The sequence below is a fragment of the Hypanus sabinus genome, chromosome X2 (assembly GCF_030144855.1).
Source record: "Hypanus sabinus isolate sHypSab1 chromosome X2, sHypSab1.hap1, whole genome shotgun sequence".
Classification (NCBI taxonomy): domain Eukaryota; kingdom Metazoa; phylum Chordata; class Chondrichthyes; order Myliobatiformes; family Dasyatidae; genus Hypanus; species Hypanus sabinus.
Window position 1 is genome coordinate 16,966,963 of NC_082739.1, and position 17,169 is coordinate 16,984,131.

Here is a 17,169-nt window from a genome sequence, read left to right on the forward strand (position 1 = left end):
TGATGCTTTTAATTGCATAATGGTGCTGACACTTTGCAATAGTTCAACTAAGCTAAATATGTTTTGTTAATGATTTTCATTTGTACTGTGTCTGAGGCTTCGCGCTTAAGTGTCCAACAATAATCAGCCAGCATTGACGGATTTCAGTTGCCCTGATACTGTTTCTCCATGACCGCAATGTCCTTGTGAAACCTTTCACCATGCTCATTACTGGCAGCGCCAAGATTTGCAGGAAAGCATTTTAAAGAGAATGCAGAAAATCAATCTTAATTGATATGTTAGACCTCATGGTTTTGTGTGCTTGAAGCATGTTGTCAATTAGCTGCATTTAGTGCTATGTAGTTGTCAAGAAAATTTTCAACAACATCCTTGAATGCCTTCCATGTGATTTTTCTCCAGTCCCACTAGAAGTTACTCCTATTGCCTGTCATTGATGACATGTTTGATTTGTGGACCAACAAAAATGCTTTCCTTAATCTTGGCATTAGTTATTCTTGGAAACATTTGTCTCAAATATGGAAATCCTTCACGGAAATTTTTGTACCTGGTGACAACAAATTCTAACTTTGCAGTCTTGAATGCAGTAATTCTGCTTTTGCCTTTGATAAACCCAAATCTCTCACCAGGTCACTTAACTCAGATTGAGTTATCAGATGAGGCTCACTCAACATAAAGAGTTCAAAATTTGTATTAGTATGAGTGTCATTTTCCATTCCTGGTTCATGCATCATAGCATGTTCGTCTGCCTCCTCTAGACTTCATGTTTCTGGAGGCTTTGGTACTGGAAGACTATCATCATGTGGCACAGGCCTTATGGCTGAAGGGAGATTAAGGTATTCAGTGGTTTCTTGTTTTTAGCAGAGAAACCAGATACACTGGTCAGACAGAAGTCGCAGTATGACCCTTCTGCTCTCACCATATCATCAGGACAGCGAATGGCATTGATTTCAAGTATCTAAACTCTAAGATTGACAGCGCATGTTGCACAACAAATCTGAAGAGCCCAGGCTTTGTCTTGATCACCAATTTTACACCCAAAGTAGAGCTTATTGGCTTTCTTAATAAGAGGAGTTATGATTTGTCTTTGAAACTTAAGCGTATGCTCGCCACAAATATAGCAGAAAGCATTGCGGCTGTTGCAACATTGGCGAGACATTTTGCTATCACAGGTACTTTTGAAAATACAGTTACTTTATTATAATGAGTACACACAATATGCTATGCACGTAAAGCATGCGCATCAATATGATCGCAAACTGATATAAGCGCAATGCAGAGAACGGTGTGTGCGTGATGCTTTTATAGCCTTCCTAAAACCTGTCTTGCCATGCAGCATCCACCCTGTCTAAGCATGCACAGGCATGCCTGGACAAGATAGAAAACTTTGCAACTTACATTGTGGGCAACATTTTATTTGACTTGAATTATGAATTGAAATAACAAATATAGGCAATTTTTTTTTTAAAAAAAGATTGGGGTCCATGGTGATGTTCATGATCAGCAGCCAAAAATCCATAAGATACACCCAAAAGTATTCAGGAAGCAAAATCTTTGTTGTCCAGTGTAAGCAACCTCAAAACTTCAGTGGTACTACATTTTTTGCATAATATTTTACATTTGTGTTTTGGTATGTAATTTCTGCTAAAGTGATGGAAGGGTACCCACTCCAATTGAGTTAGCAGCATTGATTCACAAATAACCTGCTCAGTCATGATCAACTATGTCCTGAGGTAGCTCAAGACTCCATTTCAGCTTGGCTCCAGACAAGGGCAAATGAGCTGAATTCCACACTTGAAATGAAGTCTGAGTGACAGCTTTTGATGTTAAGGCAGCAACTGATTAGCCATAGTAATTAAGGAGGTCTAGTGAAATTGAAGTCAGAAGCAATTAAGACAAAATTCACCACTATCTGCCTGAAACAGAGAAAATTGCTTCTGATTATTGCGGACCAGTCATCTCAACCTTAGGATGTTCCTCAAACAGTAGTTTTGGTTTTAGATTATAAGCTTACTTTTTATTCCTGCATACCCATTTTCCATGCAGTGCAGACAATACTACTCATCCTCAGCACTTTATAACTTAGTAGTGCTGTTTTACACAGAAAATACCTCCAAACCCATGATCACTCACCACCGATAAATGATGGAGTAGCAATTGTATGGAAATACCATCATCTCTGAGTTCTCCAGGTCACAAACCATCCTTTCCTCATTACCACAATAAACTGATTTACCCTCCCTATTTGCTGTGTTGACTCATTGCAAAATATCTCATTAATACGTTAAAATCAAATGTTTCAAGTTAATAAAAGGGAGTGTATGATTATATCAGTAATCCATCTGTAGTCTAAGTGCACACTGGAACCAAAATCAATCAGAACTGGCATTGGACTAAATGGATTGAAACAGTATGTGCCCCTTTATTTCAATCAATTTGTATCTAATGTATGTAACTGATTTTAGCGGACTTGGATTTCCTTATTCATTTGCAATAAGACCTGGCTCATAGTCCTACCAGTGGCAACACTTGCCCAAACTGAATGCAGAGGGCTGATAGCACTGGGACTCTATGACCTGGGTTGGGTGACAAGGACTCATAAGGAAAGAAACAGAACCCCTGGTGCATGTCCCAAGTAATACTGAAAATTCCCAGAAAACCTGGACTCCACATTTGAAGTGTATGATTATGCATGGAAACTCAACAATTGTTAATGTTGAAAGCTGGTAGTACCTTTCTGAACCAGTGAGTTCAGTCAGCTAGTTTTGTACCAATGACTAACCTTATTTCCATAAGATGACTAAAATTTCAGGGCATAATTCAGATACCTATTTGGTTTCAAAAGTTGGTTATATATTTAAAATTAATCTTGTTTCACAGTGTAAGTCAGCAGTATTTTCTCTGTAAGTGGGAAAGCAAGATATGATGTGTCCATTGATAAAATGACACAGGTAGTAACAAACTAAATGAACAGTTTAGTTTCTAAAACACAAACACTTTCTAGCTTTTTGTTGGAAATCAAAGTAGCTTTTATGATATATTGGTTCACCACAATTTTAATGTAGATCATTCATTTCATCTTGCAATAGTCTAATGTTAATGAATTGAAGAAAAATGGAGCGCTGTGTGAGAGAGAAAGGTTAGATTAATCGTGGAATAGGTTAAAACGTTGGCACAACATCATGGGCCAAAGGGCCTGTGATGTATTGTGCTGTTCGATGAGTTATGAGTCAATGTCATGCAGACTAACTTGAAAAGTGCAATGCTTTAGAATATATACTATGTTGCTTTAGCTCTTTGGTTTATTAGATGGCATAAGGTTCGAGTGAATTGTTTTACTCATATTAGTAATGACTCACTTTCTTTCCTTATGAACTGATATTTTCCAGATTACTCATGTGCGCTCCAAAGGGACATCCTCCTTCAGGGGCGACTCTACCTCTCAGAAAACTGGATCTGTTTTTATAGCAACATTTTCAGATGGGAAACACTGGTAAACTCATGCTAATTTTTCTTATTTTGCGCATCATAACACAAAGAAAATATATTACAGTAATGATTTACAAGTACCAGCAATTGCATTGTGTCACTTAGAGAGGCTTATAAATTGCAACACACGCAAAATGCTAGAGGAACTCAGTAGGCCAGGCAGCATTTATGGAGCAGAATAAACAGTCAATATTTCAGGCTGAGACCCTTCATCAGGCCTGGAAGAAAAGATAGGAAGTCAGTGTAAGGGGGTGGGGAGAGGGGAGGAAGAAGTGCCAGGTTGTAGATGATAGGTGAAATTGGGAGGGGGGAAGGGTGAAGTAAAGAGCAGGGAAGTCAATTGGTGAAACATAGAGCGCTGGAGAAGGGGCAATCTGATAGGAGCGGACAGAGGCCATGGAAGAAAGGAAAGGCAGAAGAGCACCAGAGGGAGGTAATGGGCAGGTAAGGAGATAAGGTGAGAGACAGGAATGGGAAATGGTAAAGGGGTGGGGGTATTACCAGAAGTTCGAGAAATTGATGTTCTTGCCATCAGTTTGGAGGTGGAGGTGGAGGTAGAGACAGTAGCAGCAATAGAGGCAGCTGTGGACTGACATATGGGAATGGGAAGTAGAATAGAAATGGGTAGCTACTGGAGATCCCCCTTTTTCTGTTGAATTGAGCGTAGATGCTCAGCGAAGCAGCCTCCCAATCTGCGTCGGGTCTCACCGATATACAGGAGACCATACCAAGAGCACAGGGTACAGTAGATAAATCGAGCCGACTCGCAGATGAAATGTCGCCTCACCCAGAAGGACTGTTTCGGGCCCTGAATGGTAGTGAGAGAGGAAGTGTAAGGAACAGGTGTGGTACTTGTTCCACTTGCAAGGATAAGTGCCAGGAAGGGGGATAAGTTGGGAGGGATGTATGGATAAGGGAGTTGCATAGGGAGCAATCCCTGCAGAAAGCAGAAAGTGGGGTGAAGAGAAAGATGTGATTTGTGGTGGGATCCCATTGGAGATGGGGGAAGTTATGGAGAATTATGTGCTGGGTGCAGAGTCTATTGGGGCGGTAGGTGAAGACAAGAGGAACCTTAACTGCCTGGTGTGGCAGCAGGAGGATGGGGTGAGTGGAGACGTGAGCAAAATGGAAGAGATGCAGGTGAGGGCAGTGTTATGGTGGAGAAAGGTAAGCCCCTTTCTTTGAAGAAGGAGGACATCTCATAGGTTTTGGAATGAAAAGCCTCTTCCTAAGAGCTGACGTAGTCGAGATGGAGGAACTGAGAGAAAGGGATGGCATTTTTACAAGTGACAGGGTGGGAAGAGGTATAGTCCAGGTAGCTGCAAGAATTAGTGGGTTTATAAAAAAATATCAGTAGACAGACTGCCTCCAGAGATAGAGACAGAGAGATCGAGAAGGGGAAGGGAAATGCACCAAGTAAATTTGAGGGCAGGGTGGAAGTTGGAGGCAAAGTTGATGAAGTCAACAGTCTCAGCGTGGGTGCAGGAAACAACACCAGTGCAGTCATCAATGTAGCATAGGAAGAGATAGGGAGCGATAATGCTGTAGGCTTGGAACCTGGACTGTTCCACATAGCCAATGGAAAAGCAGGCATAGCTGGTACCCATGCGAGTGTCCATAGCTACACTTTTGGTTTGAAGGAAGTGGGAGGAACTGAAGGAGAAGTTATTGAGAGTGAGGACCAGTTCTGCTAGACACAGGAGAGTGGTGGTGGAGGGGAACTGGTTGGGTCTGTTGTCCAGATTGGTTCAGTTCTAGGGATAGCCAAATGGATGACTGTCATCTGTGAGATGTTATAAAATTAGTGATGGGATATTCTGTCCAAATAAAATGTTAATCATTTAATAGGTAACTAAAATTGTGGTCTTAATCTTAATTGGAAAAACAAGTTAACATTTAAAATAGAACTTAAAATTACTAAACACATAAATAGTGCAGGAAAAGGAACAATGAGGTAGTGTTTATCAGTTCAAGGTCCATTCCGAAATCTGATGGCCAAAGCATGCAGTAATGTTTCCCGATTATTTGAGTTTTGGTATTTCCTTCTAATGCAGAGCATTTCTCCTGATACTGCATCACAGTTCAGAAAGAAAAATAATAGGATTCCCAGTCAAATTGCTGAAACTTGACATAACCTTGTATTACCAGAGCTTCGATGATTTGCCTGTTACAGTATAAAATGAAACTTTTCCAATATTATAGAAGGAATTAACAATAAAAATTTGTACACTATATTGAACAATATATAATTTTAATACAGGTGTGGACACTGATCTAAGCTTCTACTGACCTGAACAATCCCTCCTAACCTGGATCTACATACCGCTTTCCAGCTGCTCCTCCAACCCTTCCCCTTATCTCTTTATACTGGCTTTCTCTTCTCTATTCAACCTCAACTGACCATCAGGTGCTGCCTGACCCACTGAGTTCCTTCAACAGCTCTTTTTTTTTCTTCGCCATATCCCAGTGTCCTCAATCTCTTATGTCACTACTTGAAGATTTTATTTGGTTTACTTCTCTGGCGTAGAAGTCAGTGTGGATCAAATTAGATGCAGTCAGTTGTAGGCATGGGTGGCTGCGTAGTCTTGAGAGTCCTGTTATTGAGTCTAAAACCTCATTTATATGATGCAGTTGGATAGCAGCTGCCTACTCAGGAGCAGTGGACTTAAGTATCCAATGTGATGAGGATCTGATGCAGGTGAAGTGAATTTTAATTTGACTTATTTCATTGACATTCGGGATGCTCTACAGTATATGCCTATGTTTAGAAACCTGTCAGTTTTCATCTGTTCTGCCTTTGAAAGGTAGCAAACATCCCACATCAGGACATGATTCCAAGCTTTGCTGCTTTGGAACAGTTGCATCTCTCCATCATAACTCCTTTCAAACAAATTGTCCAATGGCTGCCTACAGCAACTTGTTGCATTGCTACGTGGTGACTCCACTACAGAAAGAATTTGCTATTAACTGCTTTGGGATATCCTGGGATTTTAGAGCCATGGATCTGTACAGCAGAGGAACAGGTCCTTCTGGTCCATCGCATCTATACTGGCCATCATACCTATCTGTACTAATGCCAGTCGTCACTTTGAAAGGGTGTACAAAAACAATGGTGATTATTGTAATAAATAACCTATGAAAAGCATCATTGTAGTGTATTTTTTATATAAAGTTTAGCTTTATTTGTCACATGTACATTGAAACATACAGTGAAATGCGGTTGTTTATATCAACGACCTACACAGTCTAAGGATGTGCTGAGGGCAGCCCGCAAGTGTTGCCATGCTTCTGGCGCCAACATAGTATGCACACAACTTACTAACCCTAACCTATACGTCTTTACGGAAAGAACCTTGAGTACCTGAAGGAAACCCATGCAGCCACGTACAGACATCGACATGCGTTGAACCCTAAACACTGCACTAACCGCTATAATACCATGCTGTCCATGTTAGGAGAATCAAGCAGATTTCAATACCTGTAAAGGGAACAAGAGGTGAAGTCACTAACTATCCTTGTGAAGGGAACCTGAGAATGGCAGGGTGGAGATATCTGCTTGAGGGTTTTGATGTGAAGTGGAAGACAGGCACTTGTGAAAGGGATCTATGAGGGTGGAGGAGAAGACACCAGCACTGGAGTTTTTCCTTCACCTTCCCATGTCCCAAACACATTGGATGCTTCAGTCCATTATACTAAATTTCCAATGACTAATATGCTTAAATTGTATTTAAAATGTTAATTCATTTTCTAATTAGAACCGATTATTTATCTATCGAAAGAATTACATTTCATTTGGAAAAAAATTACACTGCTAAATTAAATCACACAGTTTTAAAGTAAATGACAATCTGGTTATCTCCAGGACCCAACCAATTTACAAATCTGGGTACCAGCATATTGGAGTTGGGGAGACAGGGTCTTGGGTCAGGGGCATCTGAACTGGATTGATCCTAACCTCAGGTGATGTCCATATCGAATCTGCATGTTCTGTCAGTGACCATATAGGTTTTCTCCAGGTACTCCTGTTTCCAATAACTTCCCAAAAGGCATGCTGTAGATATGTAAATTACCTCATTGTTGGTAAGTAGGTAGGAAAAGAATCAAAAGTAAATTAGATATGTGAGGGGAAAAAAGTGGCAGAGATACAGGAGATAAGTAATTACATCAAGCTAGCAAGGGTAACTAATTGTCAATAAATGTGAGTATCTGGATTAGCACAATTATTATTGTATTTTAGGAAAAAACCTTTACAGCTATAAAATGTTAAAAAAATGTTAACTTTCTAGTGAATCATTTCAGAAGATTATTTTGTGATTAAGAGTCCCAACAGATCCTTTCATTTTGAACACCTCACAGTTTTCAGAAGTGGTTTTGGACCTTGTCAAAGTAATAGGTAAACAATTAAAATAAATCCTGAACAAGAAGAAATTTCAGTAAATGATTTTATCAAGTCTGTCAACATTGCTATCTTTTCAGTTCCCCACAAGGACAAGTTAAAACACTAGATAACTGGGATTACATGATTCCTCCCAAAGCAAATATTGCTGTGTAGTTTGAGACTATTCATTTGTATGCACTTCTGCATAATTTGAAACTGATATTTCATTTATCTCATTTGTTTTCAAAAATTAAGATTAATATTTCAAAATAACTTCAAATTAAATTTTAAAGGCTTATGATATGTTCTGATTTTTATGTTATAGTTTTTTAACATTTTTTAACATTTGTGTTATTTTTCCATTGGGAAAATCATCTCAGAGTGCTTCATTGTTATTAGCCACATTAAAAATGTTTTAGTGTAACTTGGAATGACCTCCGCTTTTAAACTATGGAAATTTCTACTTCCTATTCAATGAATAGGGCTGTGTCAGAATTAGTGAAGTCGTATGAATCACACTCTGTGATCAACTCAGTTGCTTCATCATGATCTCTTGATCTTCTCCAAATTAGAGGTCATCATCAAAACTACACAATTATATGCAACCACTTGAGGAATCCAACAATCTGATAACTTAGAAGTCAAACAGATAATAACATTAACATCAACATCTGCCTTGCATTTATTTTTGCATTTTTAAATGTTTATAATTGAGCGTTGAACTTTAGCCAGAAGAGCAAATGAATGAATGCAGGAGGACTGAATTAATGCTCCATCAATACTTTGTCATTGTTTACAATGAACCACCCTTCCCCCCACCCCACAAAGATAGGATGTTTTAGTATTATCTGTTATTATATTATCTATTATAGAACCCCCAGGTTTGTGACTCATCCCAACCAAAATTAAGAATCAATTTGACAGTCACCAGTATTTAAGTAAACATTTAAGATACAAATGTTCAAATAAACATTAATTTGAAGTATGAGGCTTCTTAATATGATTGTGTTTAGGCATCTGTTTAGGGGTTATATTATCTGCAAAGTTAACTGTTACGTTAACAGCTTTACAAAGGGTGGTGCAGATTGAACTGATCAATGAAATTATTTGACAGCAGCTTCACAATAACCATGATAAGTTCTTCTGATATGTTATCCTCCAGTTTTAATGTTCTTAAATGCAAGGAGGGAGATTCCTCTTTCTGATATAAAGAAAAGGAGAGGAAGATTGTTTTTCCTTAAGATTTTTGTATTCAGTTAGCAGTGAAGAAATTTTCGGTCCCATGGGGTTTACAGCAATAAGGATATGATCTTTTGTGATATTTGATACTATTTATTAGATTGCTTGCTTCAATAAAAGTAACTTCTGATTATTCTGGTACCACAATTAAGTTGATTCTATATCATCATGAAATGCCCCACATTTTTATCCAGATTTAATATATTCTACTTTCATGCCCATTTATTTCTCTCCATCACATTCAAGAGGGAATATTTTAACTTAATTTCTAATCAAACTGCAGATGCTAATATATGAAAAAAAGCACAAATGCTGGAAACATGCAGTCAGTCAGGCACCATCATTGAAAAGAGAAACAGAGCCAACATCTCAGATCGAAGACCCTTCACTAGAACTGATCAGCTGAATGCTTCTAGCACTTTTACTTTATATATTTTTTTATTAAACTCATTAGAAGTTGGTCATCTTCAAGTTTAGATTTAAAATGCTTCATTTAATTATACTTGGGGATTTTGACATATTCTAAATTGGAAGAGCTAGTTGTAGTTTAGAACCTGAATTGGAAAATGGCTGATGTACAACTCTCTGTGGCTTTGTGCGTGTATCTAGTCATATCTGAATGACTTCAAGCAATCTGCTGCAGCAGGTGTGATAAAGAGGAGAACATTTTGAAGTTACTTCTTTTCAGAAAACATAACCTCATTAAACTACAAGAATATGATTAGTGTACATACCTGCCTTTAATTCCAGCAATTTGCCTGCTGTTGGATATTCCAGAGTTATGAAGTGACAAATGTTCTTTTATGATAAGCAAACTCACCCTACTTTAAAAGAAAAAGAAGCTTTCATAAATTAAAATAATCTAAAACTGTTTCACAGGATGTGGAGGATGGTGGCAATTTCTTATCCATTCCCCATTGTCCCTGAGTTAATGGGAGTAAGGAGTCAACCACATTGGTGGGTCTAGAGTCACATATAGTTCACTCCAGGATTTCCTCTACTAAAATAACATTAGGGAACCATGTGAGCTTTCATGTCAGTACAGTAGTTTTATAGTTACTGTCAGTCATTCTTTTTATTCCAGATTTTTATGTTAATTGCATTGATTTAAAATTCCCAGCTGTCATGATGGAATTTGAGTAAATATCTGGATCACTAATTCACAACTCTGACTATTAATCAATAATTTAATCATAATGCTGCCACCTCTCATAATCTCTGGCAGTCTTTCAATATTTGTTCTCTTTGTTTGATTTAGCTCACTGTTCGCCTCAAGGATGTTTGTTCAATGACAAAGGAGAAAACAGCCCGGCTCATTCCCAATGCTGTTCAAGTTTGCACTGACACTGAAAAGGTAATCACAGTTTCATTAATGTGAGTGTTAACAAAAGGATTCAGCCAGTGCATAATGTTGAAAATAATGTTCTGTCAAGTGTAATAAATTGATATTGTTAGAAAGCTAGTGACCTGAGTTCTCTGTCAATTGAGAGCTGCATTTTTACACTTTATACTCAAAATTGTGCACTTAAACGTATAAAATTTTTGCAAAGTGTTTTCAAACTTCGGCAAAACCAAGTTCCTTCTACTAAACTGCCTCTGCAGCACCACATTGATAGCTCATGGTAAGGTCCTGGAAAATGTGGACTTTACCTATATCTCAGAAACTACGTCTTAACAAACGCAAAGATGATGAAATTCACCACTGGCTACAATACACAATATACAATAATGAGGAAAAGCAATTTTGAAGATGACCTCAGACCTGGCATTCTACTTATGGTCTATTAAGTAGCAGTGATCTCCCTTGGGTATAGTCCTGAAATCTGGATTACCTACACAGCCAGTTAAACCACTTGAAAATAGGACCAGCATGGTTATTCCATGTGTTCTAAATTCACGAGAAACATAAATAAAGCAACCTTAGGGTAGTCTCCCAGGCACTGGCACTAAGGCACCAGTTATGCTCATATGGCTTCTTAGGACAGGCCATGCCACTACTGTACGTCCAATACCAAACTCCCAAAATGGATACTCTGATGGAATGGGCTTGAGAGAAAGATTCAAAACTGCTTCTTGTCGCAAACTAATGCAATGCATTTTTGTGTTTTCTTCTTGATATAAAGTCAGTGACAGCTGAACCAATATTATCCTGGAAAGGCCATTTCATATGGTGAAGATGTTCTTGCAGTACTTGTGACATTTGTGATTTTTTTTTAAAAAGTGGTTGTTCTGTGCTCTGGGAATTTATACCTCCACAATAGTTGAAATTTGTGTCATATTTTGCAACTGTGCAGAGCGAAATGATTGCACCAAATGATTTTCTACAGCATATGACTAAGGGTGATTGACATTAGATTTTTTGAAATTAATTTTTTAAAATTTCCTTTTCTGTATTGTGGGGCTAATTGTTTATATTTATCTTGTTTCTAGCACTTTTTTACTTCTTTTGGAGCCCGGGACAGAACTTACATGATGATGTTCAGACTCTGGCAGAATGCACTGCTTGAAAAGGTAACAATTAAAGCTATTGAAAATTGAGATATATATTAAAGTAATAATATTGAATAGTGCAACCTAACAGAATATGAAGGTAATATCCCATAAAGTAAAAATTGCAATGTTTCCTTTCCTTCCGACTTCAGAAGATCAGAGATCAGGCATGATGCTTTGAAGGGAGGTCATTCACTGAACATTATGTTTTCATGTAAAACTACATTTTCAAAAATTTGCTATGTATCTTCACAACCTTGGGAAAAAGGAGCTGCAAAAATATAAGGAGACTAACCTCATAAAAAATATAACCATAATTGAAACAGGTGTCTCATGCAAAAGCAGATCAAAGAGGAATTTTCAGTTCCCATTTGAACATCTGCATGTCATTCTTCACTTGACATCACTTTCTGAAATAAGCATTGGAAGGAACGATCTAGTTAAATTATGGCATTCTGCCCAAAACGGACCTGCAGCTTCTTCATTTAAGAGTTGTAAATGTAGTGCTATACCCTTTTCTCAGTTTCTTTGCCTCCTCAGCATCTGTTCCCAGGATGCAGCTTTCAATTCCAGGACAGCGGAGATTTCTATTACCCGTACATCCACACTCACCCCATCTTGCTGCCACCTCAATAGTGATAGAGCCTCTCTTGTCCTTACCTACCAATCCATCAGACTTTGCATCCAACACATTATCCTCCATAACTTTCGCCATCTCCAAAAAGATCATACCACTAAACATATCTTTACTCCTCCCCCCCCCCACCACTTTCTGCAGGATCACTCCCTCTGTGATTCCCTTGTTCATTGGCTCCTCCCCACTAATCTCCCTCCAGGTATTTATCCCTGCAAGTAGCCTAAGTGCTACACCTGCTCATACACCTCTTCCCTCACCTCTGTTCAGGGCCCTAAACAGTCCTTCCAGATGAGGCAACACTTCATCTGCAAATCTGTTGGGGTTGTCTTTTGTGCCAGGTGATCCCGATGTGGCCTGCTCTGCATTGGTGAGACTGGGGAACTGCTTCATTGAGCATTTCCGTTCTGACGTGTCGATCCATGGTCTCCTCCCTCCTCTTGTGCCAAGATGAGGCTACCCTCAGGGTGGAGGAGCAACACCTTATTTTCCATCTGGATACCCTCCAACCTGATGGCCTGAATGTCGACTTCTTCCAGTGAACAAAATCAACCCCCTCCAGTTCCCCACTCTGACCTTTCACTTCTCACCTGCCTATTACTTCTCCCTGGGTCCCCTCCTCCTTCTCTTTCTCCTATTGTTTACTATCAGGTTCGTTCTTCTGCAGACTTTTACCTTTCCCACCACCTTTTTATTCAGGCATCTTCCCCCTTCTTTCTCAGTCCTGAAGACGGGTGTCAGCCTGAAAGGTCAACTGTTTACCTTTGCTGCCTGACCTGCTGAGTTCCTCCAGCATTTTGTGTGACTTGCAGTAAATGTAGTATGATTGGTTTTCATTACAAAAATGGATTTTTTTTTGAGGGAAGTATCTATCAGAACCCTGTCTGGAGCTTTTGAATTTTGTGGTGACATTGAGCTGAATTTTTGATCTCCACTTCCCTTTGAGACCTGGTCAGTGAAAGCAAAATTTATCTGTGCTAGCATCAACATATTGACCACTTTGGGGAACATTCAATAAAACAAAAATCTCTAGAATGTGCTACATTTTTAATAGTATAAACAATGAGGAGGATTGCAAGAAAAAGTAACTGATAAATTATTTGATAAATGTAATTTATGTATTTAAAACTTGTGCATACATCTAGCACATTTCAACAGACATGATAAATTGAGGTAGTTGTTCAAAATAACCATGCAAGGTCCTGGCATTAAAACTGTTTTCTGATGTTTTTGAATTAAAATTCAGTTTAATATATATATTTATTGATTAATGCAAACTCACTTATATTTTATTCAAAATAATGGTCTCACATTAATTTTAGTATTATTCTATAATCACTGTGGATTTAATCCTATGATTGCAGCCTCTTTGTCCCAAAGAGCTGTGGCACTTTGTTCATCAGTGTTATGGGAATGAACTTGGTCTGACCAGTGACGATGAAGATTATGTTCCCCCAGATGATGACTTCAACACAATGGGGTGAGAAAACATTTTCTTTCCTTTGAACAAAGCTATTTCTCTTTGTACTGATTTACTGCGACATAACACCAACAGAACTGACAAATTTAGTTGGGAGTGGAGACTACTGACAAATTAGGTTCCACATCAAGATGGCATTCATCAAAGAAAGGCAAGAGAAATGGTATATTCCTTTTTCCTGGGTACCAAGTGACAATTATTCCATGTACTATTAAAAGAGGAACAGATATGTAGATAGATATCAGAAAAATAGAAATATTGCATTGGAGATTTCAGTTTCCAAATAGTATCTGAGATTGTCTCAGTAATGAAGGCTCAGAGAGGGGAGAAATTTGGAGGTGTGTCCAGGTGAGCTTTTTAATACAGTAAGTAGATAAACTGACAAAGGAAGCTACATTACTTGACCTTATCTTGGGGAATGTAATCAGTCAAGTGGAAAGATATCAGTGAAGGATCATTTTAGAGATAGTGACCATAATTCCATATATTCTAAAGTGGATATGGATTAGGGTAGTAATAAACCAGTAACTAAGATCTTAAAATGGGGGAGGGCACTTTTATTACATAAGAGAGGACCTAGCACAGGTAGATTGGGAGTATCTACTTGCTAATAAGTCTACATCTGCACAGTGGGAAGCATTCAAAGGTAAAATAACAAGAGGTCAAGTCCAAAATGTTCCTATAAATATAAAAGCTAGGATAACAAATTTAGGCGATCCTGGCTGTCGAAGGATATTGATAAAGAGGGGAAATATGAAGCATCTGACAAGTATAGGGAGCTAATGATAGGGTGGGCCTATCAGGATAATAAAAAATGTAGTGGGGCCCTTAAAAAATAAATTGAGGCTAAGAGGGGTCACAGGAAATCACAGGGTTAAGGTAAATCCAAATGCTTTGCATAAGTATATTAAGGGCAAAAGAACCACCGGGGAAATTGGTGCTCATTAAGGAGCAATCTGTATGTAGAGCCAGAGGTATAAGTGAGATCCTAATGAATACTTTTCATTGGTGTTCAGAAAGGCAATTGACTTTGTAGTTGAAATATTCAGTGGAAGGATAGGTAAAAGTCCAGTGCTGATCTCCAAAAATAAAAAGGAGATATTAGTGCTTTATTTGGCTTAAAAGTGGACATATCTCCATAGCCAAATGGAATAAGGCAGCAGCAAGAAGCCTGTTAACTGTAGACCTGGGAGCCTAACATCAGTGATAGGGAAGATACTGGAAAAACATTCTGAAGGAGAAGATTATGGTCTCTTGGAAAGGCAGGGACTGATTAGAGGCAGCCAACATGGCTGCATTGTCAAGGGTGGATTTTGGCTGACCAATTTGATTAAAATCATTAAATCATTTGAAGTGATAGCAAAGTACATTGATGAGGTCAAGACAATAGATGTGATTTAAATGGACTTTAGTAACTAAACAAGGTTCCATATGAGAGACTGGCTCAAGATATTAGGGTCATGGGATCCAGATCAAGTTGGCAAATTTAATTCCAAAATTGTCTTGGCAACAGGAAACTGAAGCTGATTGTACAGAAATGTTTTCACATTTGAATGCCGATTACTAAGTGGTATTTAGGGTATGTGGGGAGATTTAAAGGGGAGACCTTCTTCACCCAGAGAGTGATAAGAACCTGGAATGTACTGCCTGAGAGAGTGATTGCTGCTAAGTTCCTGATAGCATTTAAGAAGTGTCTAGAAACTCTAGATCTGGGGTTACCAACTTTTTTTTATGCCATGGACAAATGCCATTAATGGAGAAGTCTGCAGATCTGTTCTCTAGATAAACACTTGAATTGTTTTGGCATTAAGAGCTATGAACCAAGTTTTGGGTGACAGAATTAAAATGAAGTTAGTCCATTAGTTGGTGTGTATGATTGGACCCAATAGCCTGTTTCTATGCTGTATGATTTTATCATTTTGCAATGCTAATGAATGAAGCAGGTCTTGAGATGGGAAAATAATGGGGCAACAGTTGGGACATGTCAGTTAAAATATATAGAGTGTATTGTAAAAGTATTCAGCACCCTACCCTTTGTCCACATAAATAAGTATTACAACCAGGGATTTTGATCAATTTAATTGAGAATTTTTATTTTTGAATCACAAGCTCCTTTTTTCATTGTAGAACCTAAAGAGCAGGGAAAATTATAAAGCATGAAAAACTAAAAATTCCAAAATTGTAATGTCAGCAGTTCAAAAGTATTTTTTGCTCAGTACTTAGTTGAACCACCTCTCGCAGCTTTAACCTCCAGTAGTTATTTTGGATAAGTCTCTATTAGCCCATTCCTCCTTGCAAAATTGCTCAAGCTGTGCCAGGTTAGTTGGGGAGTGGTGGTGGACAGCAATCTTGAGGTCTTACCACAAATATTCGAAAAGCATCCCATAGTATGATGCAACCTCCACCATACTTAACAGTAGGGATGGTGGTACCTGGCTGATGCGCAATATTAGATTTACACCACAAATACTGCTACGTGTTGAGGCCAAGGGGTTCCATCTGTTACTCTCATCTGACTATAAGACGACCTTTCTTATCTTTACAGTATCTTCTAAGTGATGCATTGCAAAGTCTTTATGGGCAAGGATAGGCTTTTTTGTTTAGTCAGGGTTTCTTCTTTGCCACTCTTCCAATAATACCCTTTTTGTGAAAGGCCTTAGAGATTATGGAGCCATGAATTTCATCTCCATTTGCAGCCATTGACTTCTGTAGGTCACTCAGAGTGAATGTTGGCAAAACAGTAGCTTGTCTTACAAATACCATTCTTATCCACTGACTAAGTTTAGATGGTGACAGGAACTAGGCAGTGTAACTGTGGTTTGAAATTTTTTTTCCCCGCTTTTTGATGATGGATTGCACTGAGCTCCAAGGTATATTCAAGTGCTTTTGAGTTGATCTCATACTCTTCCACAGATTTGTGCTCTATTATCATTTCCCTGACTTGCCTTGAAAGTTCTTTTGTCTCCATTTTGATTTGGTCTGTTGAAAATCTACCATACTGTTGAACCTTACAGAGAGAAGGAATATTTATTCTTATGAATTCAGTGAAAGTAGGTGATCCTCCGATTTTCTACATTAACAAATTGACTGAATTGGTGAGGTAATATACAGTATTGCACCTGAGGAATGTTAGTCTTGTAATTAAAAAGGGGACAAATACTTTTTCAGCCTCACAGTTTAGCTCTTTAATTTTGTTGTTGACAGTTTTTGGAGTTTTTCTTTTGATTTGACATGATGCCCAATATTTTGTAGATTAGCTCAAAAAATCCTACTTTAGGAAATGAGACAGTAAACAGTGAAAATAGTTGTGGGGGCTGAATACATTTTCAACACACTGTATAATAGTTTGGATTAAAGACTATAGCATAGGCATTTTAGTATATTAACTATTTAATAAACAGTTTTGAAACCATACAAAAAGAGTTGGAACTGTCCAATTTGAAAGCTTACAAGTTTATATCT

At 38.3% G+C, this 17,169-nt stretch overlaps 1 protein-coding gene across 23 annotated transcripts in view; it reads left to right on the forward strand.

Moving 5' to 3' along the window:
• The window catches only part of LOC132385195 (protein Aster-B-like), a 406,923-nt gene that overhangs the window by 337,813 nt on the left and 51,941 nt on the right, over window positions 1-17,169 (forward strand). For all 23 annotated transcript variants that reach the window (XM_059957077.1, XM_059957080.1, XM_059957083.1 and 20 more), the window contains 4 exons: window positions 3,387-3,490; window positions 10,362-10,457; window positions 11,534-11,614; window positions 13,592-13,707. In XM_059957077.1, the coding sequence (XP_059813060.1) occupies window positions 3,387-3,490; window positions 10,362-10,457; window positions 11,534-11,614; window positions 13,592-13,707 (397 nt within the window). The remainder of the gene's footprint in view (window positions 1-3,386; window positions 3,491-10,361; window positions 10,458-11,533; window positions 11,615-13,591; window positions 13,708-17,169) is intronic.